General features: G+C 55.5%; 1 protein-coding gene across 1 annotated transcript in view; it reads left to right on the top strand.

Annotated features, from left to right (window-relative positions):
- Positions 1–21,868, top strand: part of Runx3 (runt related transcription factor 3) — a 55,669-nt gene extending 33,801 nt beyond the window's left edge. The window contains exons 2-6 of the mRNA XM_013348347.2: positions 107–366; positions 2,538–2,694; positions 10,235–10,339; positions 17,161–17,310; positions 21,336–21,868. Coding sequence (XP_013203801.1) covers positions 107–366; positions 2,538–2,694; positions 10,235–10,339; positions 17,161–17,310; positions 21,336–21,868 — 1,205 coding nt within the window. The remainder of the gene's footprint in view (positions 1–106; positions 367–2,537; positions 2,695–10,234; positions 10,340–17,160; positions 17,311–21,335) is intronic.
- The last annotated feature ends 2,575 nt before the right edge of the window (positions 21,869–24,443 follow it).

Here is a 24,443-nt window from a genome sequence, read left to right as displayed (position 1 = left end):
CCGCCCCCCGCGCTGGCCGGGCCCCGAGCCGCAGCCTTCCCGCCTCCTGCTTTCCGCGGCTGCGGCCGCCCGCGCCCTGACGGCTGCGGTATGCGTATTCCCGTAGACCCGAGCACCAGCCGCCGCTTCACTCCCCCCTCCACGGCCTTCCCCTGCGGCGGCGGTAAGATGGGCGAGAACAGCGGCGCGCTGAGCGCGCAGGCTGCCGCGGGCCCCGGCGGCCGCACCCGGCCCGAGGTGCGCTCGATGGTGGACGTGCTGGCCGACCACGCGGGAGAGCTTGTGCGCACCGACAGCCCCAACTTCCTCTGCTCTGTTCTGCCTTCGCATTGGCGCTGCAACAAGACTCTGCCAGTCGCCTTCAAGGTGAGTGCGGGGGAGCCCGGACCGGGAGGACATGGAGGAACCTGGGCGCCCCCATTGTGGGAACCCAGGTTGGAGAGGGCATGGGGAGCATTGGGCTGGGATGACATAAAGGGAGATGAGAGCTGGCAGGACACGGGGGTGCCCAGGCGCCCCTGCTGCAGGGCCCCAGATCCGGAAATATTCTGCTGGACCCCAGACGATCCCGCTATAAGAACCCAGAGGACGTGGGGACACCAGGTTGGGAGGAAAGGGGAGCACCCAGACAGTAGGACGCAGGAGTGCCTGGTCACCCACGCTACAGGAACCCAGGCCTGGAAGGACGTGGAGAGAAACTGGGTGTCCCTCTGCAAGAGCCCGCGTCCAGAAATATATGGTGTGCCGAAGTCAGGGACGATACAGGAGGGCGGCCAGGAGAAATGGGCGGGGGGAGTCCTCCCGCCGCTCCTGCTGCAGGAACCAGTTGCCGTTACCGGGGACCCCGCGTAGAGATCGGCAACACAGCCACAGAACGCGGGGACTTGGGGAGGTCCCTTTCGGATGCCCCGACAGCTTGGAGGGGCCAAACCTCTCCACCTGGCCTTGGCAGGGCCCTGCGTAGTATGGCGACGTGGAAACAAGATGATTGGAGCTTCTAGATTCCTCCGGCACAGTCTAACCCGTAACCGGGAAGAGAATCAGCAGAGCTGGGCGAGGGCCCGGGAGGTGTGGGGTGCAGAGGGCGAGGAGGGCCTGGCCTACCCCGTGGCGCCGCGCCTCCTGCGCTGCCGCAGAAACACTTCCTTCCCACACTCTCCACCTCGGGCCGCTGCAATTTTGCACGGGGCGACCATAGGCCGATCCTGGAGCGCGGGTCCCTAAAGTGCTGCCTCCTGCAGAAGTCTGCATCCCCAATGACAGGCTTGGGACTCCATTCTGGTAGCCCTGAGTCGTTCAGAGAGGTTTTTTTTTTTTTTTTCACATCTATGCCAGGGATAGGCAAGTGTTTCATTTTCTTCTCTTTTTTTTTCTTTCTCTTTCTTTCTTTTTATTTTTTTTTAAAGGGGACAGCCAGATGAAACGAAAACGCCTTGGTTTTCCCCTAAACCTCTCACAGCTGCCGTGAGAAAGGGCAGGGCAGGAAGGGCCAGCGGCTTGGGGAGGTAGTGGTGCCCGAGGTGGCTGGAATCGCCGGCTGCTGGCAGCTGAGGCCCTCCTTGCTCCCATTAAGACTTCAAATTGGAGAGAGAGAGAGAGAGAGAGAGAGAGAGAGAGAGAGAGAGAGAGAGAGAGAGAGAGAGAGAACACACACTATAGAGATCTCTTTGAGGTCTCCCGGGTGACATCTTAAAATACCAGTGGGGGAAATCTCCCGAGGAGGAGGGGGAGGAGGGGGAGGAGGCCCGTGTGACTGTAATCGTCAGATCGGAGGTTTTACTGTCACTTGGAGCTTAAAAGGAATCTTTGAAATTAAAAGAAGACAGGATGTTGACAGGAAATCTGGCCTTTTTAATCAGACCCCAAACATTTTCTCCTTGAAATCTTTACCATCTGGATCCCCAGCCCCTGCACACGGCAGCCACGTTTAAATGGCTGTGACTCTGTTTAAAGTCTGGTTCAAAAAGCATCTGCCTCTTGGCGTGCCTTGGGTGGGGAGGAGGGGCAGCTCCACCCACCCATCCAGCAGTTCCCAGCAGGTACCCGGGCAGCTATCAAAACGGGGGTTTTCTGGATCGCATTTTGCATTTTCTCTACATAACGAATCCAGACTCCACTGAGGCTATTTAACTGGGCCTTGGTCACATGGCCAGGCCAAATTTCGTACCCCAAAGGGCGACGCATTAACCGAGAGCAAGGAGTAGCCCCGTTGTTATCATTGCTGATTCTTTTGCTAGGAGCTCTAGTCTTCTTTAGCGCCCCGCCCTTAGCAGTGACCTTGCTGATTGACAGCTCTAGCTTAGACTAAATTTAATAATAATAATAATAAATAATAATAATAATAAAAGGGATGGTTTCTTGAGGCTCATTTAGGTAGGGAGGGTAGAAAGTTCATCCGTATTGGAGAATCTCCATTTGGCCTGTTCTAATGGCAGCCTCCGAGAAAGCTTCCGTGAGCCCCGGACCTAGGGGAGCTGCTGGGTGCACTCCTCCTCTTGGCCTTTCTCAGCTGGCCTCTTTCCTGCCGATTTCCTCAGGTGGTGGCACTGGGGGACGTGCCTGATGGGACGGTGGTGACAGTGATGGCGGGCAATGATGAGAATTACTCCGCTGAGCTACGCAATGCTTCCGCTGTCATGAAGAACCAAGTGGCCAGGTTCAACGACCTTCGCTTCGTGGGCCGGAGCGGGCGAGGTGAGCTGGAGGGACCCTGGGATGACAAAGGTGGGGACATGAATTGAGGGAGGCAGCTGGGTCTCAGCAAGAGCCCCGGACGGAGGATGCACGTAGATCTGCAAGCCCAGTGCTGTCAGGTTAGCGCTTCTCCATTTCACTGCCCTTTTATGTGGCTATGTTTATGGTCTCTTACTAGTAGTTTTCTCCCAGGTTCTAGGGTTTAGCAACTCCTAAAAGCCTCTAGTGCTGCTGCCTTATCCCATTAGCATCCCTGATCTCACAAAAGATGCTGGAAGAAGGTCCTATGAGCACAAGTTCAAACAGGGTGTGGGTGTCTTTTGGTTGGGGCCTAGGCACCCCAGTCACTTGCCCCAGGGGCAAGAGTCCCCGTGGTCTCTGGAGAGCTCTGGGATTCCTCAAGGAGAATTCAGATTGGAACGGTGAATGTTGGAAAGAGAAGTTTGGAGGCTACCATTCCAGCTCCGGGATCACGCTGGTGGCTGCCCTGTCAGTCTGACCCACCCCGGTAGTGGCAAGAAGGCAGGACCAGACGCCACAGTGGCTGCCGCCAGGGGCTGTTGAGTGGGAGGCGCTGGGACCCGAAACCCGTCATCATGTAACTCTGGGGTGGAGGAGCCCTTCTAGTTCCCATGCCCTGAGGATAGGAGGATCTGTGGCTTTAAGGCTGCTGAAAAGTGGCTGAGCCTTGAAGTGGCTAGGCAGTCACCTTCCTCTGAAGCTCCGTGAGCCCTCCAGGGTTAGGAAGTGAGCTGGCTCCCAGCTGCCAAGGCTGGGGCAAAATGGTACTTTTCAACACCAATAAACAAGACCTTCTCAAGGTTGGCGTTCCCTGGGAGCCGGCAGCCTGCTCCCACTGGGCATCTGGGCACCATTTTGCCCGCTGCAGCCGTGCGGTATATACATACAAATGTCAAACATATTTTTTGACTTTTCAGCATTAATTAAAACCAGAGCGTTATTTGCATGTAATAACTGTTTACTTGTTACTTTTTATGAAACTGAAATAGTTTACATTCTTTCGAACATTTCCTGTTCCTGTTGGCTCCCTTCCCCATGCACAGATTTCTTTCAAACGTAGCCCTTAACTGGCTGCAGGTTGATGGATGGAAAATGTTTGCTTTTATGAATTAAGCTCTCGTTGCTGCTCCTAATTAGTCCCCAAGCCCCTTTTGTCATCCCCAGTCCCTGAACCCTTTGCAACTTAATCGGAGCCCTGCCCCTGCCTGAGTGGACCGTCTCTGGTACGGGGCCCAGGTGAGGGGCACATTAGAGTGCCTCTCCCTAGACAAGTTGGTAGAAAGCGAAGCATTCTGGGAGCCCCACAAGGCACTAAGCACTCTGGGCTCCCCTCTGCCATCATTCTGCTCCCTCTCCGGGAAAGTGACAGGAAAATTAAAGGGTGATGCTTCTCTGATGTACGGTGGCCTCTCTACCTACTAAGACGCATTTTTGCCTCATTTTGAGACAGTCTCGCGGCACTATAGGCTGCCCTGGAACCTGTTACGGGGTCCAGATTAACGGCAGGTTTTCAGCACTGCCTCGGCCTCCTGAGTGCTAGGATTGCAGGGGTGTGCTGCCACACCTAGCCCACGGAAGATTTCTTAGTGAATCGTGCCACCCACAGACCCCGAAGGCCCCTCGGGGAGAGAGATGTTTCTAGGGTGCCACTGACTTGCATGATCTGGGACCTTTTGAGGCTGGGTCTGGGATAGAAGCTCAACATCTCCTTGCCAGCCTCAGTGGTTCCGGGAAGGGAGGAGGAAGCCCCATAGACATCCCAATGCCAGTGGAACTCTGGACCGAGTGCTCTTGGCTCCTGCTCTTCCAGCCTGAGTTCCAAACCAGCTAAGGACTTCCTGGATAGCATTAGGGAATTGACTTAACCTCTCTGTGCCTCCGTTTCTCTATCTGTGATATGGGTGGGTGATAATGGCACATTTTAATGAGATATGGGGTGGATGAAGGAGTTCTCAGGTCCTGAGAGTTGGGTACACGGTAGAGATTTTGTTCTTTAGATGGTTGGCACTGGGAGAGCCTTTGAGGTCCCTTTGAGCACTGCCACACTCTCTGATTCTCTGATTGCAGTGTGGTTTGGCCGGGGGTGGGGGAAACCCAGAAGGTGTGCACTGTTGAGTGGGAGAGATGGAGGCGCCAATGTGAGGAAGGGCTGTGTGGAGCTCCAAGGTGCGGGTGGCCACGCCTCTGTCATGTCTGTCCCAACAGCTGGGAAATTCCCTCTTGAGAACATTCCTCTGACACGGAGAACCTGGGCCACTTTGGGTCAGGAGAGACAACCCAAGAGTTTTCCCTCACCCTTTGATGTCTGCCAGAACTAAGAATCCTAGATAAAAATTTCTGTGCATTTTGGTGGGTTTTTTTTTTTTAATCCCTGATTTTGTCTGAATCCCAGAAAGGTCACTTTCCGTAAAAGCCTGGCTTGCACTAGCACCCTGCATGCATCGGCCCCCTGGCCCTCTCACCGGGCTGCAGGTGAGACCCAAACGGCGGCGAGCAAGCCAGACAGCTCCCCTCTCCAGCTGCAGCCCTCCCTCCCTGTCCTAAATGCTTTGTAATCTGCACTTTAGCTTCCTTCAGGGTCCGTTCAGTCCAGGGACAGCCTCTGTCGTTCCACAACTGAGAGGAAAAGAAAATAAAAATCATTCGCGGCAGATACAGATTTGAATATGTAAATGCCCCATGAGACCACGCCCCTTAAACATGGGCAGGGCGGCCTTCAAAGAAGCCCCTGACATGGGGTGACAGGACTCAAAGTGTGACCGTGGCCTAGCTGTCGGTCTGTGCCAGGACTTGTGGAAGATGGGAAAATTCTCTGAACAGTGTTTTGTTTGGTTTTGCTTTTGCAGGGTGGGTGGGGGGTTGTTTTGTGTTTGCTAGGTATCAAAGCCTGACTCTCGTGCTAGCTCAATGATCTTACACTGAGCCCCATCCATGGTCCCCAGCTAAAAACAAAACAAGACCCCATCCTCTGAAAATTTCAGTAGTTATTTAAAGAGTCCCCGAATTTGCTTTAATTTAGGTAAAACTGACGTAGGTTCATGGCTCAGGGAGTAGTTTTTTGTTTTGTTTTGTTTTTTTAGCACATTTTTTCCTTCCTAGGAAAAATTAATTCTTTGTGGCCCTATACAGTATTGGGCTTGTGTGTGCTCACACACACACACACACACACACACACACACACACACACTCACCAGTCCACGGGTGCATGAGCTCTAGCGTGCAGGCGCCCACCTCTAGGACTGGTGCCCTATTAGCCCATCGCCATGGCCAGTCCCCAGCTTGTCTTCTAAGAGGCAAAGTAACCACTGGCCTAGGGACCTGTCATTGGCTGGCTAAGAAGGAGCCTGGGTATGAGGAGCCATCGGTGCAGGCTGATGGGACCAGTAGACAAGGTCAGGTGTCTCGCGGAAGCTGAGAGGCTGCAGAGCTGAGGCGCGGTCCCCAGAGTCCAGGCAGCTCCTGTGGGCGGGGCTTGTCCCACTCGTGCTTCCTGACCCACTCGCGATGGCTGATTGTGAGGGCTGCAGAAAGCGACGTGTGTTTCATGCACCCGGAACAGCCCAGCCTTCTGCTCTCCAGCTAGGGCCAGCTCTCCAGTTCCTGGACTGCAACTCCTGGCCTTGTGGCCTGGCCCCATTGCATGGTTACTGGGCTCCTGTACCGCCACCCACCTCCTCCATCTTCCTCTCAGCTTCCTGTTCCGAAAGACAGATGCTCACACCGTGCACCACCAGGGGGAGAATTGGGTACTGGGGGTAGCTGGCCCCACCCACCCATGCTTCTCGAGGTTTCTCTGGCTCCTAGACCCCAAGCCCCCATGTCCTGATTCCCTTTCCTCTCTGTGGGTAGCTGAGAAGGCAAGGAACTAACTGTTGAGGTCTGTTGGTGACCTCAGGGGTGGCATGTGGTTTGCTCCCTGGGGGCAGGATGGTTGGGGAGTGGTGGGTGTTTGCGGGGCTGGGCGGGGGGAGCAACTGCAGCAGATTCTGGGTCCTGCCTGGATACTGTGTGAACTGACCGAGCATGGCCCCTCTGTGAGCTGCAGTCTTTGCATCGGGGAAACTGCTGCATTTAAAATAGTTAATGCATTCTCTACCACACACCTGGTGGTGTGCTGGGGACTGGGGGCAATAGTGGAACACCTCTGGCTCCCGTGAATTTAGCACTATGGAGAGGGAGAGGTGGTCAGCTCGAACATGGATTCTGAAGGGAACTTTGCAAGGGTTTCAGGGCAGAAGGTGCATGGGGCTACAGAGGGGAATGGCTGCTGGGGAGGGGGTTTGTGGTGTGTTGCCACTCTGTGGAATAGATTTCATAGTGAATTCTAGGCACAGGTCTGATGCTGACCATAATACTGACTTTATGATGAGCATTGGGCAGCGGGGGGCAGGTGTTCGGAAAAATCTGTAAGGACTGTCGCATGATCTCTGAATGTCTGTGTAGCTTGTTGGTAGCAAGGTCAAGGTACCGCTCATTAAACTTGTGTGGCTTGTGGCTTGCACTCTGGCTTGAGAGAGGCTCTTCCAGTTAGGGGTTAGGGACAATACTATTGCAAATTTTCCTATCCCAGATCCCTGGCCCGATCTATGCTAAGAAGGGTCAACCACAGAGGCCAAACTGAAAATGTCCATTTTGTTTGTTTGGGGTTTTGGGCCCTGGGGATGGAACTCAGGGCCTGAAGCATTCTAGACAAACCTTCTACCACCGAGTCACACCCCATGGCCTCTGAAATGTCATCTTTAAATAAAGTGGCAAGGGAAAGCCCTCGTTGAGAAGGTGACTCTCCAATACAGATTTAATCCTCTGAGTCAGGAGTCCTGGCAGCTAGGGCTTCAGGTATCAGCCCACCCCACCTTCACTGTGACCCCAGAAGCAATGAGGTCAAAGAGCCAGACCCGCTTCCCCTTAGTGCCCCCTTGATTGGGAGGAGGAGTGTAGGAGAGAAATGGCAGAGAGAGGAGTGTCCCCAAGGCAAGTGGAAAAGAAGCTGCGGCCACCTGCCCTGTGTTTCCCTAGACTGCAGTTTCTCTTTCCAGAAATGAAGCAAATGGGCTCTGGTCTGAGGGTGAGAGCCAAGCTGGCTTTCGTAATCAAATGTCCAAGGATGTATCCATCCTGACCTCTGCTGCCCGCCTGGAGACCCTCTTCAGTGAGGGAGCTATTTCCCAAGGTGCTCCAACTGCATTCTCCCTAATCCCAGAAGCCCTTGGGTTCTGAGGCTCAGCTGGCCCGCCTGCCTGCCTTAGCTGTGCTCAGGCGTCTCCTGTTTCCGGGGCTAGAATTTTCCCTTGAGTAAAGAGAACATTAAGATGGCTTCTGCCCTCTAGCACAGCAGGGCTGTGGAAACTAACCCACTCCTTAGGGCACCATTAGTGAGACCTGTCTCCAGCAGGCTGCTGGGGGCCACTGGGGGGCCACTCCAAAGAAGCACAAATGCTTGGACTTGGGCTGCCCACGGGGAGTTCCCGAGCTTCTAACTCGGGTTGACAGTTAGATCCAGAGAAGCAAAGCAGGTCAAGGGGAAGTCGGCCTTGGGTATCTGTGGAGTTCCCCCCTTCACCCCAGTCTCATCTTAAACCATAAAGGTGCTGGCCTAGACCTTGGCGAGACACGCAAGGCACAAAGCTTTGGACACAGCTGAGCATACAAAGTGACAGAATGACTAAGTTGCTTTAAAAAAAAATAGGCTTGCCCTTTGACATCCCCTCACCTTAGATCTTGCGGTGGGCCAGACAGAGCCTTCGCGGCAGAATACCTTGCAAATACACCTTCATCTGTTCCCTGCCTGGGAAGACCTGTCTACCACCGAGAAAGAGAAGGCAGGGTGAGAAAGGGCTGAATTTAGAAATCGGAGTGTGGTGGCCTTCACCCAGACAGCCCAGAGCTATGGACAAGCGTCAGATGAAGAGACTGTCAAAGGTCCTCAAGCCCCAATGGGAAAGTCTCAAGACTAGGAGGTGGTGACGTGTGCCAGATTCTGGTGATGGATAGTGGCCAGACACAAAGTTTCAGTCTCAGTAATAAAGGAAAGAAAGGCAAACAAAATCAAGAGCAATTCGAGATCTTCCTCACGATAGACACGAGCCAGTGGCACTCGAGTGACGTATGGCCTCACATCGCTCATGATGAGGTATGTGTCCCCAGAGAGCCAAGATTGGTCCTCACAACTCATCCCCTGAAGTGGCCTACTCGCTCGACACTTCTTGAGACTCTCTGGGAGGAAGGCAGAGATGCAGACAGAGATTTTGACACATGGAAGGTCACTTCCATTTTATTTTAAATGGTAAAGATTTAAAAAAAAAAAGAAAAGAAAGAAAAGTATTATTTTAAAAGATTTTTCCCCTCTCAGGAATTTTGAATGGAGACGTTGGAGCCAAACGTCTATCTAAAAATAGAACAGGGTTCTGGAAATAACAGTCATGTCTACAGCTATCAGGTCGGTCCTCCTGGAGCTCTGGCTGCACACAGCAGCAAGAAATAATCAACGACATCAGGAGGTGAACCAATCAAAGCGGAGACGTCCACCAGGGGAATAGTTAGCAGCCATTAAAAATTGAAGTTTACGGAGAACGTGTAATGCTGTCGCAGGGAAAGAAAACAAGACAGGACTAGAGAGGTTGCTCAGCGGTTAGAGCACTGGCTGGTCTTGCAGAGGACCTGGGTTCAATTCCCAGCACCTACATGATGGTTCACGACAGTCCGTAAATATGTTTCCTAGGGATCTGATACCCTGTTCTGGCCTCTGTGGGGGCCAGGTCACACACAGGGTGCATATACATACATACATACATACATACATACATACATACATACATACATGCAGAACACTCAGACAAATAAAATAAATAAATAATTTTTAATTGGAAAAAAAAAAGATAGATCCCAGTACAGTACTTGGGAGGCAGATGCAGGAGGATCTTTGTGAGTTAGAGGCCAGCCTGGTCTACACATCAAGTTCCAAGACAGCCAGAGTTACATAAAGAAACCCTGTCTCAAAACAAACAAAAGATAAAAAGGGGGTTGAGGGGGGTAAGCTATCGATTTTAGTGCCACAGCAACCGTGTAAATATGCGTGCCCACACCCAGGGGGTGGAAGAGAAAACCCCAAATGATGCTGGCGGTTATCTCCGCTAGTGGAACCGGGGGCGGGGTTTCTTCTTCTCTTTCAAATATGTTTTGTGTTCTCGTTTTTTTTTTCTATAAAGATCACTAATTATTTTCAGGAAAACACACACACCCATTTGTGATCTTCACCTCAAAATGGTATGAGTCCCTAAACAGAAAGATTATCACAAAAATATAGTCACACAGAAGGGAGAGAAGCCAGGAGGGCAGTGTGTGGTAGGACACGGGGGCGGGGCACGCCTCCTGAGGCCTGGAATGCCGAGCCCAGCAGCTTGAGCGAAACTCCCCCTTCCCTCTCTTTGTGTTTAAAGTCAGGGACTATGGCAGCAGAATGCAGGGGGACTGGGGGGCAGTGAACGTGTCTGGCATCAAACTCCTGCCTTGATTTCCCCAGGGAAAAGTTTCACGCTCACAATCACCGTGTTCACCAACCCTACCCAAGTGGCCACCTACCACCGAGCCATCAAGGTCACCGTGGATGGACCCCGGGAGCCCCGACGTAAGTGCCACGGAGCCCTGGCCAGGGCAAAGGGTCCAGGGGGAAGGGTGGCAGAGGTTGGACTGTAACTTTGTGTCTCCCTCAGAGCTGTCTTTAACTGGCTCAGCCCAGGCTCTGAAGGGTCAGCAAGGAGGCCAAGAGAGCAGAGCTCTCTAAGGATGGCCTGGAAGAGGGATGGAACCATGGGGGTGCATTTAGGGTGGGGATTAGGCCAGTTTTCTCTACGTCTTAATTGACTCTGCACTGATGAGGGATATAGGGGAACAGCCTCCCAGACTGAAGCTGCTCCCTTGTGCCATGAAGCCACCCGGCTTCTGAAACCACTGGATCTTCAGGGTCCAGCCACACTGAGCCCAGGATCCACACAGGAGACAGGAGACAGGCCAGGAGACAGGCACTGAGCACCTTCTCTGTTAAGGGTGCTGATCTACACTCCCCCTCCCCGCAAGCCTGCAGCTCAGTGGCGGTGTGTACATAGCAGAGGGCTTTGGAGGATAGAAAGGCTTCATGGGCCCCCATGTCTGTTTCTTCCTCTGCACTCCTACCATAAGCGCCATCAGTGGATAGCCCTCCTCCCTCAGGAGCAGCAGGGTAGCAGGGTAGCTGCTGGAGCCCCATTAAAGGGGCCATCTCCCCAGAGTGGGCTCAGCATGAAGACGCAGCACTTAGGGCCACCAGTGGATCTGGGAGTTAGTTAGGGGCAGGATGGAGAGGTCCCAAGTGTCCCCAGCGTCCCCTCTGTTCATCTGCTAGCCCAGTGCTTCCTGAGGCCTGTGGATGAGGATGTGGCTCAGCCTGCCCAGGGCGTCCTATGAGTCCCCTGCCTACCTTCTCCTGGTTCCCCAACCCCACACCTTAACTGGCCCTTTCTGTAATAAGGTGGCTGGGAGGGGGGCAAAACAGGAAGAGGTAGCTGAGGTCAGAGGCTGGGATTGCTGTGTGGCCTCGAACACATATTATCCCTCTCTGAGCCTGCTTAATAGCTCCTTTTGCCACAGAGCAGAGGGGAGTGGCCTTTCACCAGGATACCCCATCCTCAGGACATACTTACTCCTGCCCATGGCCGACCTGACCCAGAAATCAGGACTGCAATACCTAGCCTCTAGTCTCAATATGTTTATCCTTCCTCTTTGTTGGACTCAGTTTCCCTATGTAGGAGAGTGAAGACGCGCGCGCGCGCGCACACACACACACACACACACACACACACACACACACAGCTGCTGCTGGCCACCAAGTGATCCTCTCTCACAGCCCCCTGCAGTCTTTGCATGAGCCAACCCTCTGCAACATCCCTGACCATGGGGAGGTAGCACCACTGCCTGAGGTGACATAGCATCTCCAGACTCCAAGTGGGTCTCCTGGAAGCCCAGGAGGCCCAGGTTGAGTGGGATTTAGAGGGATTTTGCAGTTCCTGACTTTTCAGTGTTGACCCACAGGAAATGTCACAACCGTCTGAGACCTGACTAGCCTCCTGGCTCTTAGATTTCTGTACTTGCCCCCTGGTCAGCTGGCTCCAGGACCCCCGTGAGGTCAGAGGCTCTGTGGGTAGGTGGGGCTGGCCCCGAATCCAGGAGTCTGCATCCCTGAGGCCCAGCTGTGGTTTCTGTGGCCAGGTCGTTCCCCTCTGGTGCCTTGCAGAGCGTGCCCAGCCTGCAGCCGGGTGGCCAGCTGGGGCTGAGGCTGGCTCAGTGGCTTCCTGCCTGTGTGGCCTCGGTTTCTGATGCATCCCTCCCAGTTGCTGGGGACTGGTTCAAATGCAGGTTGCTGAACTGGATTCAACATCGGGATGGGAAGTGATGCAGGACCTGACCACACTGGTGGTGACCACAGTTTGGGAACAACTAGCCTCCTCTGCCAGGCTCAGCAGGTGCTGGTACCTACAGTGTAGGACCCAGCTTCTCACCTCCCAGAAGCTGAGGGCATGGCCTGGAAGTGTCTCTTCCCCTAAATGCACACAAAGCAATTCCCACAAATAGTTTCCCGGGCACCTGGCATCCCTCCAGCACTGTTCCATGTGCAGGGGACACCACCCTGAACCCCACCTGCTGGTTCCCACCCTCCTGGGCCTCACATTCCAGAGGAGAGAAGGGGAAGCAGGTCACTACCATGGCCAAATCTGGTGGAGACTCTGCCTTCCTCTTCTGCACTCTCTTCCCCAACTCACACCACTCTAGCTGCTGGTCTCCCAGGTGGAGTCCTGCCTCAGGGCCTTTGCACAGCTGCTTCCATGCCAGAGTTGTGCCTGCACACTGGTCTGCACGTTCCACTGTGCCAGGGTTCTTTTCTTGTGCTTGTCAATCACTTGCCCCTGGCCCTGAGGATGCCCACACAAACATTCAGGAATAAGCTAAGTAAAGAGGTGTTCATTTCCAGCAAAGCTGGGAGGAGGCTGGAGTAGGCAGAGGGTGGGCAGTTGCAGGAGGCAGGTGTTGGGGGGGGTCTCCTGGTGAGGTTCAGTCCTGAAGGAAGTGAACCAATAGTAGTGTGGCCTCTTAGGACCTGGTATGGGCAGGGAAAATTACCCAGTGTCACACGTGGGCTTTGGAGAAGACTGAAGCGTGGTGTCACCCTGGGCTTCAGGTGTGGGGAAGCTGAAAGGTCTAGAGAACCACACCTGGTCATTCAGTACCTCCGGCTCCCCAGAGCCTGGGAACACCCACTAAAGTCTGGCAGATCCTTAAGAACCTGCCCAGCAGAAGAGAAAGGGTTAACCTCAGACCTCCCAGCTCCCCTAATCAGGCCCAGGCCTGGAAGCCCCAGTTGCAGCCCTGGGCGGGAGCTACCTCCCTGCCACTGGCCCTCCGCCAGGCGGCTTCCCTGCCCCGCCACCACTGGTTTTCATCTGCTCACAGGGGGCCAATTCACAGCAGACCACCCCAGGTCCGGCACCCGCCTGCCATCCCAGCGGCTGATCCGAGTCCGGTGTAAATCTCCCCACAGGCCGCAGAGCAAGCTCAGCAGCAGGCGCACAGTGGCTGCTGTGTGTGGGTTGGGGAGGCTGCAGAGCGGCTGTTGGGAAGCGCTGAGCCAGCGCAGGGCCTGGCGGCTGGGGCTCACCTTGTTCCTGGGGCCCTGCCCGACTTTGCCTCTCCCAGCATCCTACCTCCTGCCTCACTGAGGCCAGACATGGAGCTGGCCTCCTGCCAGTCAGAGCCCCGCTCTCCTCTGTCAGAGGAACTCTGTGGGCTAGGCAGCTCATTCCAGGTTTTCTATCACCTTGTGACCTTGGCCTGGTGCCTTCGCCTTTTCCACTGTGAAGCTGGGGGTGGGGGTGGGAGCAAGGGAGCCTACCAGAGAGCTGTGGCCTTGAAGTTGTATGTGTGGTCCACCAGGCATAGGAACCCCAGCCTCCTGCCCTGCCAGCTGAAGGCTGGGGCTAACCCTGGCGGATGCACCAGGAGTCTGGCAGGTGGAGGAACCCATGCTGGCCTGGTTGGGGACAGTAAGGGAGTCCCAGCTGGACTATATAGTGTGTCCCTGGGGAGTCTCCCAGTCCAGGGGCTTTGATCTGGGTCACCTGCCTGTGAGGTTGGATAATGCCTTGGCTCTGTAGCATGGGAGTTGGTGACCCAGGAGTGGGAGTCAGGTCAAAGCAGGGGACTGACACCTCCCCTAAAGATCGGAGCCTGTGGGCTGTGTATTCAGACCCGACTTCCCCCAAGAGTGTAGGGGAGGCTCTAAGCTTCCCCCCCCCCCATTTTACAGAAGAAACCATGGAGGCCCAACATCAGCAAACTTTCCAGGAGCCACCATTGGATGATGGCTGCCTACAGTGGGCCTGGGGCTACTGGCCCTGGGTTGGGCTAGCTGAGATCTGCCCTCCCACAGACAGGGTCCTGGGCTCTCACTGTGATCTAAGACCCCCAGCAGGAGGCTGGCAGGCAGTGCAAGCCAGACCCACAAGTCAAGGGCCCTTCCCCAGTGCCCTCCTCCCCATGAGGGACTCTATTTTCACCAGGCAGATCTACCCACCCCAGGGTAGGATGACAACCACTCTACAGATACGGAAACTGAGGCCCAGAGGAAAGCAACTTGGGCTGCGGTAGCTGTGTGACTGGCACTCAACCCTGAGTTTCAAAGCAAGACAGAACCCGTCAGGGCTCCACTGAGACCCTGAGTCCTAGTTAGGATTTTTGTTGCTGTAATGTAACATCCCAGCCACAAGCAAGGGGTTACGGGTGACATCTTCCAGTTCCCGGTCACACTCCCTCACTGAGGGAAGTCAGGGCAGGAATTCAAGGCAGGAACCTGAAAGCAGGAGCCGACTCAGAGGTGGCCGAGGAGCGCTGCCTCCTGGCTTGTTCCTCAGTGATGGAAGATGACGGAAACCCTTTCCTTCCCAAGATGCTTTTGGTCTTAGTGTTTTATCTCAGAAACAGAAAAGTAGCCAAGACGCCTGTCGTGTCCCTCTGCTCATGTCCCTCCCCACAGAGTGCAGTCTGGGCTGGGCCCTAACACCATGTCACACCCTGAGTTTCACAGCCTTGCCCCTTCCTGAGATGGGCTCTGGGGATAAGAGGTGACCAGTTGGCTCCTGTGAGTTGTCAGCCTGTCAGTGGCTCCTCCCAGCCTCGCCCTTTCCCACCTGTACAGTGGGGGCATGGTGGTTCTCCCTTATGAGGCCAGCGGCTGGTGTGCCTCCTAAGCCTGCTGCGGAGAAAGCTCCCTGGGCCCAACAGGCTCCAATTTCTTCTGCTCTTAGCTGTTACGGGGCTGTTCACAGGGCTCTTAGGCTGGACCCAAAGGATAAGGAGCCTTCCGGGAATGCTGTCATGCTCTCAGGACAGAGGGTTTGAGAGAGGACAAGCCAGTAGCAGCAGGAGGCCAGAGCTGTTCAGGGGCTGCCTCTCTTTCTACTGGGAGCTTGAGGCCAGTATGACCAATGCTAACTTCTTGCGGTTTTAAGTTAGTAACTCTGCAAAGGAGGGGACTTAGGTGAACAGGCTGTGCAGTGGGTGTCGGGGAAGACAGTGACTGAGGCACAGAAGGGCAAGACCCAAGTGACTGAGGGAACCAGACAGCTCCTTGCTCTCACTGTGGGAAAAGGAATAAAAGGGTTTTTCTGTGGTCCTCCTCCCCGGGCACAGGCCAGGCACTTCCGTTCAGTTCTGTTCCCAGCATGAGGGCCTCAGCCTCGCGGCTCTGAGACTTTCTGGCGCCCTAGCCACGTGGGGTCTCCAGGCTCCTCTCTGCCTCTTCCCTGGCAGTGTCTGCCTCTTCCCTGACAGTGGCTTTAGTCCTGCACAGCCACAGGAAGCAGTCCTGTGCCATCCTGTCTTCCAGTGTCCCCAGTGACCCATGGGAGCTTCAAGGGGAAACAGCAGAGAAGGAACAAGGGGTCTTGAGTTAGGGATCTGGGCTGTCTTCTGGTCACCACCCTGGCCTTGGTGTCCTGCTGTGCCATCGGCCTACCCTGTGGTCACTGTGATAACGACACTATAGCCCAAGGGGAGGGAGGTGTGATGGGTGAGACCCATGATGCACCTGTTTAGGTCCGTCCTTGAACCCAGACTGTCCCCCAAGCCCCCTCTCCTTCCGCTGGTCACAGGAGCAGTTGCAAACACACAGTTCACTGTGACTCAGAACCAGGTCCTTTGCTCACCAGTGACGACAATGGCAGGCCTGAGGTTTTGCACCAGCATTTGTGAGGCCCCACTGGCTGCCTTGGAGCTTGCGGTTGACTGAGACACCCATTTCCTCGCACCCAAGCTGCCATCCGGCCAACCCAAACCTCCCATCTATCTGGTGGGCTTCCTGCCTGTTGAGATGTCTTGGAATTCATTGTCCCCAGCTCATCCACAAACCCCTGCCATCTCCAGTAGCCTCAGAGCTGGGTTCTGGCACTTCTACTGAGCCAGAAACACACAGTGGCACCATGATACCCGTCAGTCATCCTCAGTGAAGCAGAAGCCTTCGGTCCAGTCCGCAGCCACCCACCTGTCTCATCACAGGCTTGCCCAACCCCCAGGTCCCCAGGCTCCGGAGTCTGCAGCACCAGCTCCAGGTGCCTCAGGGCACGCTCTCCTCTTCCTTTCCTAGAGCCTTGGGGTTGTGACAGCTGCTGCCCACCATCCCGCTGGCCTCAGCTGGGGTCTTATGAGAGGACAGCGGGGTTCCCTGGCTATGGCGGTCTGCCTTCCTGGACCCCCTGCTCGGTTCCTGGGCTCTCCCGAGTCCACTTGGACCTGGGGCAAGCATGTGTGGGAGCGCTGAGATCCACAAGGCCTAGCACCTTTATGCTTCACTTTCAAAGTCAGGTTCATTTCACAGCCTCCTCAGGTCCCTCGTCCCAGCAGGGGTCAGCGGTCATTGCTAAAGCCCTGGACTCACTTGTCCAGCCTCAGGTAGAACAGTGAAAGACCCTCTCGTTCCACCCAGCATTATGTCAATCAGGAAAAGTCCGTGTCAGTCCAGACCCAAAGATTCAGGCAAACTTTTCATAATGTAGCATATTGGGATCTGCATGGTCGGGATGAGGGGAGTATCGCACCTCCTCCTGACTCCTTGGCAACGCCTGCCCAAGCAATTCTTCTAGGCCTGTTGCTGCCTCGGTATCCTTTTCTGTCAGACCATGCTGGGGAGGTTTAGGGTGGTTCAGAGCTCACCACCACAGCCTGCTGTCCCAGTCAGAGCTCCCGGGTAATGTAAAAATAACCATTCTGAGGTGAGATCAGACAGCCTAAGGAGGCACGTAGCCACAATCTCTGTTTTGTTCAGAAAAATCAGAGAGTTCCACGGAGGCCCAAATTAGACTCCAGGGAGAAGTTCCCAACAGGGCAAGGCATTGCAGTGGCTAATGGGCTCCCCGTGCTCCACAGGGCACCGGCAGAAGATAGAAGATCAGACCAAGGCCTTCCCCGACCGCTTCGGAGACCTGCGCATGCGTGTAACGCCCAGCACCCCCAGCCCCCGGAGCTCGCTCAGCACCACGAGCCATTTCAGCAGTCAAGCCCAGACCCCAATCCAAGGTACAGAACTGCAGAGCTCTGTGGGGATCAGGCCGGGCTGTGGAAAGGGAGCCAGGATGTGAAGTCCTTGGGGAAGATCTCGGTGGACAGCTGGGGCAGTTTGCAGTTTGCACGACCAGGTGCCTGGCCCTGGGGATGAGCATGAGATGTGGTGACCATTCCTCCCTCTGAGACTTACTATTCCCTAGAGACATGAGGGTAATCCCGTGGTGGGCATAGAGCCATAGCCACCGGGTCCCCACTCTGCGCACACTCCCACTATCTCAGCCTTCTCGCGGTGAGGGGAGATATCATGGGGATATCTCATTTCCTTCTCCCCTTGAGACAGGGCTTCTTTGTATAGCCCTGGCTATCCAGAACTACCTCTGTAGACCAGGCTGGCCTCGAACTCACAGGGATCCGTTTGCCTCTGCCTCCCGAGTGCTGAGATTAAAGGTGTGCGCCACCACCACCACCCAGCAGGTTGGGGATATCCCTTCCTGGCACCAGGTGCTAGTCACACCTGAAACTGTGGCATGGGGTGCCAGCACCGCCTCACCCGGTCTCTCCACCCATGGTCGCACGAATAGAGAACACTAGGACTGGGCTCTGTCCCCACGGCCTCGCTGAGGAGGCTAGGCCGCAAGCAGATCTCCCTGAGGTCTGTTAGTCCAAACCACCGAGGCCTGAGAGCTGGCTACTGCCCTGTGCGGTACCTGTCCCTTCAGCTCACCAGCGTTGGCTCAGGGGCAATGTGGCAGATGAGTGAATTGAAACTCAAGAGGGTTGTGCCACCCTTGGGCCATGTAGCCTTCTGGTGACCAAGTTCAGGGTCTCCCTTGGCCTGTCCCTAGGTTAGAGGCCTGAGAAGGGACTGACCATGAGGGCCAGAGTGGGCTGTGTGCTGGCTCATCTCCGCCCTCCTTACCTTATGTCCTTCTCCACGTTGGTCTTTCCATGAGGACATTAACCATGTCAGGGGCGTGGCATCATCCCTTGGTGTGCCAAGAAGCTGGCTCAAGGTAAGGAAAGGCCTTACGCCCAGCTTGCCTAAGCCCATGGGCTTGTGATTTTGAGATTCAGCTTTTGAGCCATGGGCCTTTGAGGTTCATTTCTGGCTTCAGTAAGTGCCCTGCCTCTACCCCATGCCCAGCCCTGTCCAGGAGCTTGTCCTTGCCCCAGCTCCACAGGCCAGCACCTACAGAGTCTGGCATGGAAGAGATGGATGGAGTCCAGCCAGGAACACCTTGAGTCAATAGTACTGGACAGTACTTCCTGTGCACCAGTTCCTGTGAGGGAAGAGTACATGGCTGCCCTGCCACAGGGAGGCCAGACTCAGCCTCTCAACAGCCCTGGGCCTCACCCAGCCAGTGTGGCATAGAGGGCCAGTCCTTCTCTTGTTGCATCCTGAGCCCCATGTTAGCTCCATCTGGCCTTTTGGGGTTCAGGAGAGGGTCCTGGATACCCACCACAGGAAAGAAGCATGGACTTCATTATCAGGTCCACCTAGGCAGTTCTAGCTCCGTGTGCATTGGCTGTGTGATCTTGGGCCAGTCACCTAACTTCTCTGAGCCTTACTTAGTGTGCTCATCCATAAAGTAAAAAGAGGTCTCCATCAGAGTGGCTTTGGCAGGCTCAGATATGAAGAGTCACACTCTCTGGTCCTCCACCGTGGTGGGACTAGGTCCCAGAAGCCCCCCAGGATACCTCCCCACTTTCCTTGGTGCCGGTTAATCGCTTTGACCCCTAGCTTTGGTTACTGCAGGCAATGCCAAGATGGGGGAGGGGGGAGATTGCCGCAGATGCCCACAATGGGGGCTTCTCACAGCTCAAAGGGCTCATTCAGCTGCATGTAGCAGCTGGGGCAATTTGGAGAAAATGAACCTTTCCTCCTGCTGCTGGGTTGGCTGTCTGACAGTGGACCCCCGGCCGCTCAGATTTCCTGGGGCTGTGAGGCTGAGGCTGAGGATCTGAGGGGGTACCTAGGGCAGGTACTTCCCCACCACTCTGGAGGAGATGCGGGAGCAACAAGGAGAGAGGAAGGAGGGGTCAGTGGCCTCTCCACGCATCCCAGTCCCTCTGCTGCAGGGCCTCGGTCCCACTGTCCCATCGCAAGTCTTGTTCGGTCTGCTTGGAGAAGTGAGGTCCCTGAGAGCGGGCGTCAGTGTCCGGTGTCCTCTTATCTTAGAACGTCCCCTCCACGGGACACCAGCATGTAGATGGGCATCCGGCACCTCGACCTCCCAGACCTCAAGGTAGACTAAGCAGACAGAGAGCCCTCGGTTTTCATGTCAGAAAGCCTCAGCTGCCTGACCCTTGTCCTGTCTCCCCACCTGGAGCCAAGGGCAGCCCGCTGTGATGGTCCACAGCCTGAGATGCTGATGCATGGAGACCCAAGGGGTAGCAGATACCTGAGGTCACCTAATGCCTTTGGCAGAACCCGGGAAGCAGGAGCCCTTGAGCCTGCATCCCCAGACACAGCTGGTCTTGGCCAGGGGGCCCACCCAGATCCTGCTGGCCCAGAGATAGACCTCCCCTGGTCTTCCATCCATGATGGGGGAGACAACCGGCTGAGGCTTGGCGGGCCAAGGTTCTGGGGACTGTTCCCTGTCCGGGTATGAGGAGGGCCCCAGGTCAGGGTTTCACCTTATCGGGGATCCAAACCAGCCACGTCTGGGTACCCACAGCAAGAGGTGTGACGGCGGCCGCCACAATCAGAGAGAGCAGCACGGGCTGCCAGACCTGGCTCTATTCTCGGCGTTTTAAGTGGATTAACAAATTTGATCCAGGTCCCCAGGAAATTGATGCGCAGAGAGATTAAGTGATTTGACAGAGGACACACAGGGAATGAGAATCAAAGCCAGGAAGAGTGGACGGCTCCAGAGGCCCCATGGAAAGTCCTGCTGCCTCCACAAAGAGGCAGTGCCCAGCAGGCAGTGTTGGGGCTCAAAACAGTGTGCTGTGTGACCCGCATGCCTCTCCCTTGCTGGGTCCCTGTTTTCCCACCAGTGGCGTTAGGTTTGTTCCCAAGGCCCATGGGAATGCTGGGATCGGGGACCTGTGATTATAGAAGTAGGTATACAGTTGCCACATCCCCTCTTAGAGCCCACTGAGAAGTCCAGCCCCCTGGCATTGCTGTGCCAGCTCTGACTGCATACTAACCAGGCTGGGGTCTGGACCCGCAAGTGTTTCTCTTAGCTGCGGAGGTGGTGAGGGTTTCGTGTGTGTACTTGTGTGACTAACAGGTAGCTTCAGCCTGCAGGGCAGACTTAGAAGACATAGACTCAGGAAGTGGGGATGAGGACCAGCAGAGCACACCCCCCCCAACCAGGACCCCAATCTACAGGTGTGCCCATCCAGAGGGCACGGGGATGTTTGAGTGCTGCTGCCTAGGCTCTGTTACTTAGCCCATGGCTGCTCCCAAGATCAAAAGTGACGTGTCTCTCTCACTGTCCTGCTGAGAACTGTCCTGACCTTCATCTGATGCCTTGACCCTCTTGACTGTACAGTTTACAGGCAGGTGCTGTTTATCATACATACATACATACATACATACATACATACATACATACATACATACATACATACACGCGCACACACACACAGTGGCCCCAATGGAGAAATGGAGAAGAGACCTTCTGGAGCATTCCAGTACTTTCTGTGCATGAGGGGGACAATCAGCCTTTCTCTATCTCTGCCTCAGTTTCCTCCTCTTTCAGCTTCCGGTCTTGCTGGGCCCTGGAGACCCTATTCACACGCTTGGTCTTGCCAGCTCTCCAGAGTGAGCTTGTGGGGAGCCCTATGTAGTGCATGTCCTAGCAGGCTGGGAAGGACACATAGGGCGAAGAAGGGCTGTCCCCTTTTGTCCCCTCTGCTTTGGCCTAGAGTTCCACTGACCTAGATCTGTCACAAGAGGTCCCAGAGCAGGGTCCTGCACAGCCCAGCTCAGGCGGAGGAAAGGGTCCCCAGGAGGGTTACCCCACAGTGGCAGAGGACCCACGGTGATCCTGGCCTGCGAACCTGACACCCCCTCTTGCTATCCCCAGGCTCCTCAGACCTGAACCCCTTCTCGGACCCACGCCAATTTGACCGCTCATTCTCTACGCTGCAAAGCCTCACGGAGAGCCGCTTCCCGGACCCCAGGATGCACTACCCGGGCGCCATGTCTGCCGCCTTTCCCTACAGCGCCACGCCGTCGGGCACTAGCCTGGGCAGCCTGAGCGTGGCGGGCATGCCAGCCAGCAGCCGCTTCCATCACACCTACCTCCCGCCGCCCTACCCCGGGGCCCCGCAGAGCCAGAGCGGGCCCTTTCAGGCCAACCCCGCGCCCTACCACCTCTTCTACGGCGCCTCCTCCGGCTCCTACCAGTTCTCCATGGCGGCTGCGGGCGGTGGCGAGCGCTCGCCCACCCGCATGCTGACCTCCTGCCCCAGCGGCGCCTCGGTGTCCGCGGGCAACCTCATGAACCCCAGCCTGGGTCAGGCTGATGGCGTGGAGGCCGATGGCAGCCACAGCAACTCGCCCACGGCCCTGACCACGCCGGGCCGTATGGACGAGGCCGTGTGGCGGCCCTACTGAGCACCCTGGGGACTCGCGGGCCACCAGGACCGGCCCTCCAGCTCCAGGCTACAAGAAGAAACAGACTTTGGCCTGGTCCCAGGGGCCAGAGCTAGCAATGGCTCCCAGAGCTCTGTCCAACAACAAGTTTGAACAGAGAATGTGGGGACCTCCCCCAGGACACTGCCCCAGCCCAGACCCACCTCTGTTTTCTCCAGCCATGCCTAGGATTATCTCCTGAGTCAGAGGCTACCCCTGCCCATGAGGAAGGAGGCCTTTGCTGGCAAGAGAAGCCCAGGCTCGGAGATATCCAAACTTCCTCTCTCTCACCCTGCACCCGGGGACCAGCCCTCACTCTGCATTCATACCCATCAAGTCAACTGGAAACCCCAACCCCTGAGATGAAGGACACACCCCCACAATCCCAGACTTGACTTCCCCCATTACCCTAGGCAAGTGATCCTTGGCCAGTTCTAGCTTCCCCCAAAGATATCAGGCTCCAGAGCAGACCCATCCCTGGTGGCAGGTCCCTAAAGTGAGGATGGCCTCAACACCTCCCAGCACATTCCAGCCTGAAGGGACAGCTTGGTTCTCAGGGGCAGAGAGGTAGGACCAGAAAGGCTCACCGTGGGAAGCAATGGGATGGCCAACATCCCTTCTCAGTAGGCTCCCTCGGTCCAGCCGAGCTGTGTCCCAGGCCTTGACTCCCAACCCAACCCGCAGCTCTGCTCCCTACATGTTTATAAGAAGAAAACAGCCTAGAAGCCAAAGAAAAGGTGGCTTGGTCATGCATTTTAAAACAAAGTCTAAGAGCTGAGGAACTGTGTATCTGAAAGCCCGGCCTCTACTGGTGTGATGTCAGCAGGATCCACATTCCTTATAGGAGGGCAGGGGGCTCCAGGAGACCTTTTGGGGTCTCTGCTGAGGTGTGCAATTTCAGATCAGTGTCCAGACAGAGGTCAGATGGGAAGGGAGGTCTTGGCCTAGGGCTTGGGTCATAGAGACTGTGGGAAACTGACAGTGGGCTAGGTTAGAAGACTTTACCAGAGCCGCTCCACAAACTGAGAGAGCCACATCCTGTGTGGCCTTGGAGCCGTCCTCTAAAGGCTCCTTAGTAACTCTCTGTGGTAGTGCTTGGCCTTCCCCCACCTGTAAGCACTCCGCAGGTCAGAGAGTCCTGACAATCCCGTGCAGACGCCTCTTGTTTGTTACAGTTTCTTCTGTCCTACCTGCTGGGGGGGAGGGGGGGGACAAAACATTTTCTATCCCTTGGAAGTAGCTGAGTTAGCCTTCCAGCTCCTGTACCCAGAGGGGTCTCCTCACCTCTTCTCAGGAAGCAGCTATAGCCCATTGCCCTCCTACCTGCCTCACTACTGGTCCATGGTGTAGGCGGGCCCAGGCTACCAAGGAAGACACCTCCAGGGTCCTAGCACCCAACACTGTGCAAACCACCCCAGACAACTGCCCTTCCTGATATCCAAACGCAGGTGGAGATGGGAAATCACACACACACACACACACACACACACACACACACACGCCATTACTTCTCTTTCCCATCTCTGATTAACAGTGACGGCTCAGTCTGTTGTTGGTCCTACGGTCAGTACAGGCAGCGGGGGCTGGTAAAAATGGGTCCTTACTCGCAAGGCTGCTTTAAAGTGCTACATGGAAGCACTGGCTAGAAGCACAAGGAGGCTGAAGGGGTTGATACAATGTCACTGTAAGTGTGCAGGTGGGTGCTGATCCTTGGTGACATTGTTCCCCTGAAGTACCCTACCTGCTGTGAGCAGGTCTTCCTGAAGCGGGCTCAGAGTCCAGGGGGAGGGGAGGGCCTGCTTTGCACTATAGGCTGCTTTGATGTGTTTGTTGTTGTTTTTTTTTTTAATGCACAATTCGCTTGTACAGTCAACTGCCCATCTTGGGTACTATTTAACTGTAAAATGAAAATTGTATTTGTTACAATAATATAACAGATGCCTTGAAGGACCTGTGTCGGTCTTCTAGAGTTGTGACTGTGGGTGGGACCTCCTGCTCCTGGGCAGGAGACAGGGCTGGCTGTGTGGGAGATACCCCCGTGCTGGGAAGTCCTCCAACCTGCTCCATCGAGGCAGCTCCAGAGACCTGGCCCAAGGACCTCTGAAAGGCTACCCTCCTGGCTGAGCTAGCACCCCAGAACATCAGATAGACCCTCAAGATTACACTTACCTGTTTTCCCTCTGCTGGCCATGTCAATCACACAATGATGTTCCTGCACAGTCCTGTCTGACACAGATCAGATTTGAGGAGGGACAGGTTGAAGGAGCAGCCAGACACCCCAGTGTGGAACCTTCCGGGTGGGTACCGTGGAACGGGTGTGGCAGAGGCCCCACAAGAGTGAGAACCCCTCTTAGGTGAAGACCTTTCCAGGGTGAGGGGCTCTAGGAAATAAGGATCCCTTTGGTAAGCCCCTCTGAGGTAGGTGTCCCTCACCCCCACCAGGGTAGGCTTGCTGGGACACAGGGTGGCAAAGTGGTCATTTGGAGATGAGGTAGCTGAGTAAGAAAGAGCTGTCATGGGTCCCATGGCTCCCTGGAGCTGGTGGTTGCCAAGCTGA

This window comes from Microtus ochrogaster, chromosome 10 (genome assembly GCF_000317375.1).
Source record: "Microtus ochrogaster isolate Prairie Vole_2 chromosome 10, MicOch1.0, whole genome shotgun sequence".
NCBI classification, from domain to species: Eukaryota; Metazoa; Chordata; class Mammalia; order Rodentia; family Cricetidae; genus Microtus; species Microtus ochrogaster.
The sequence above is the reverse complement of the archived record's forward strand: the minus strand, read 5'-3'. Positions and strand labels throughout refer to the sequence as shown.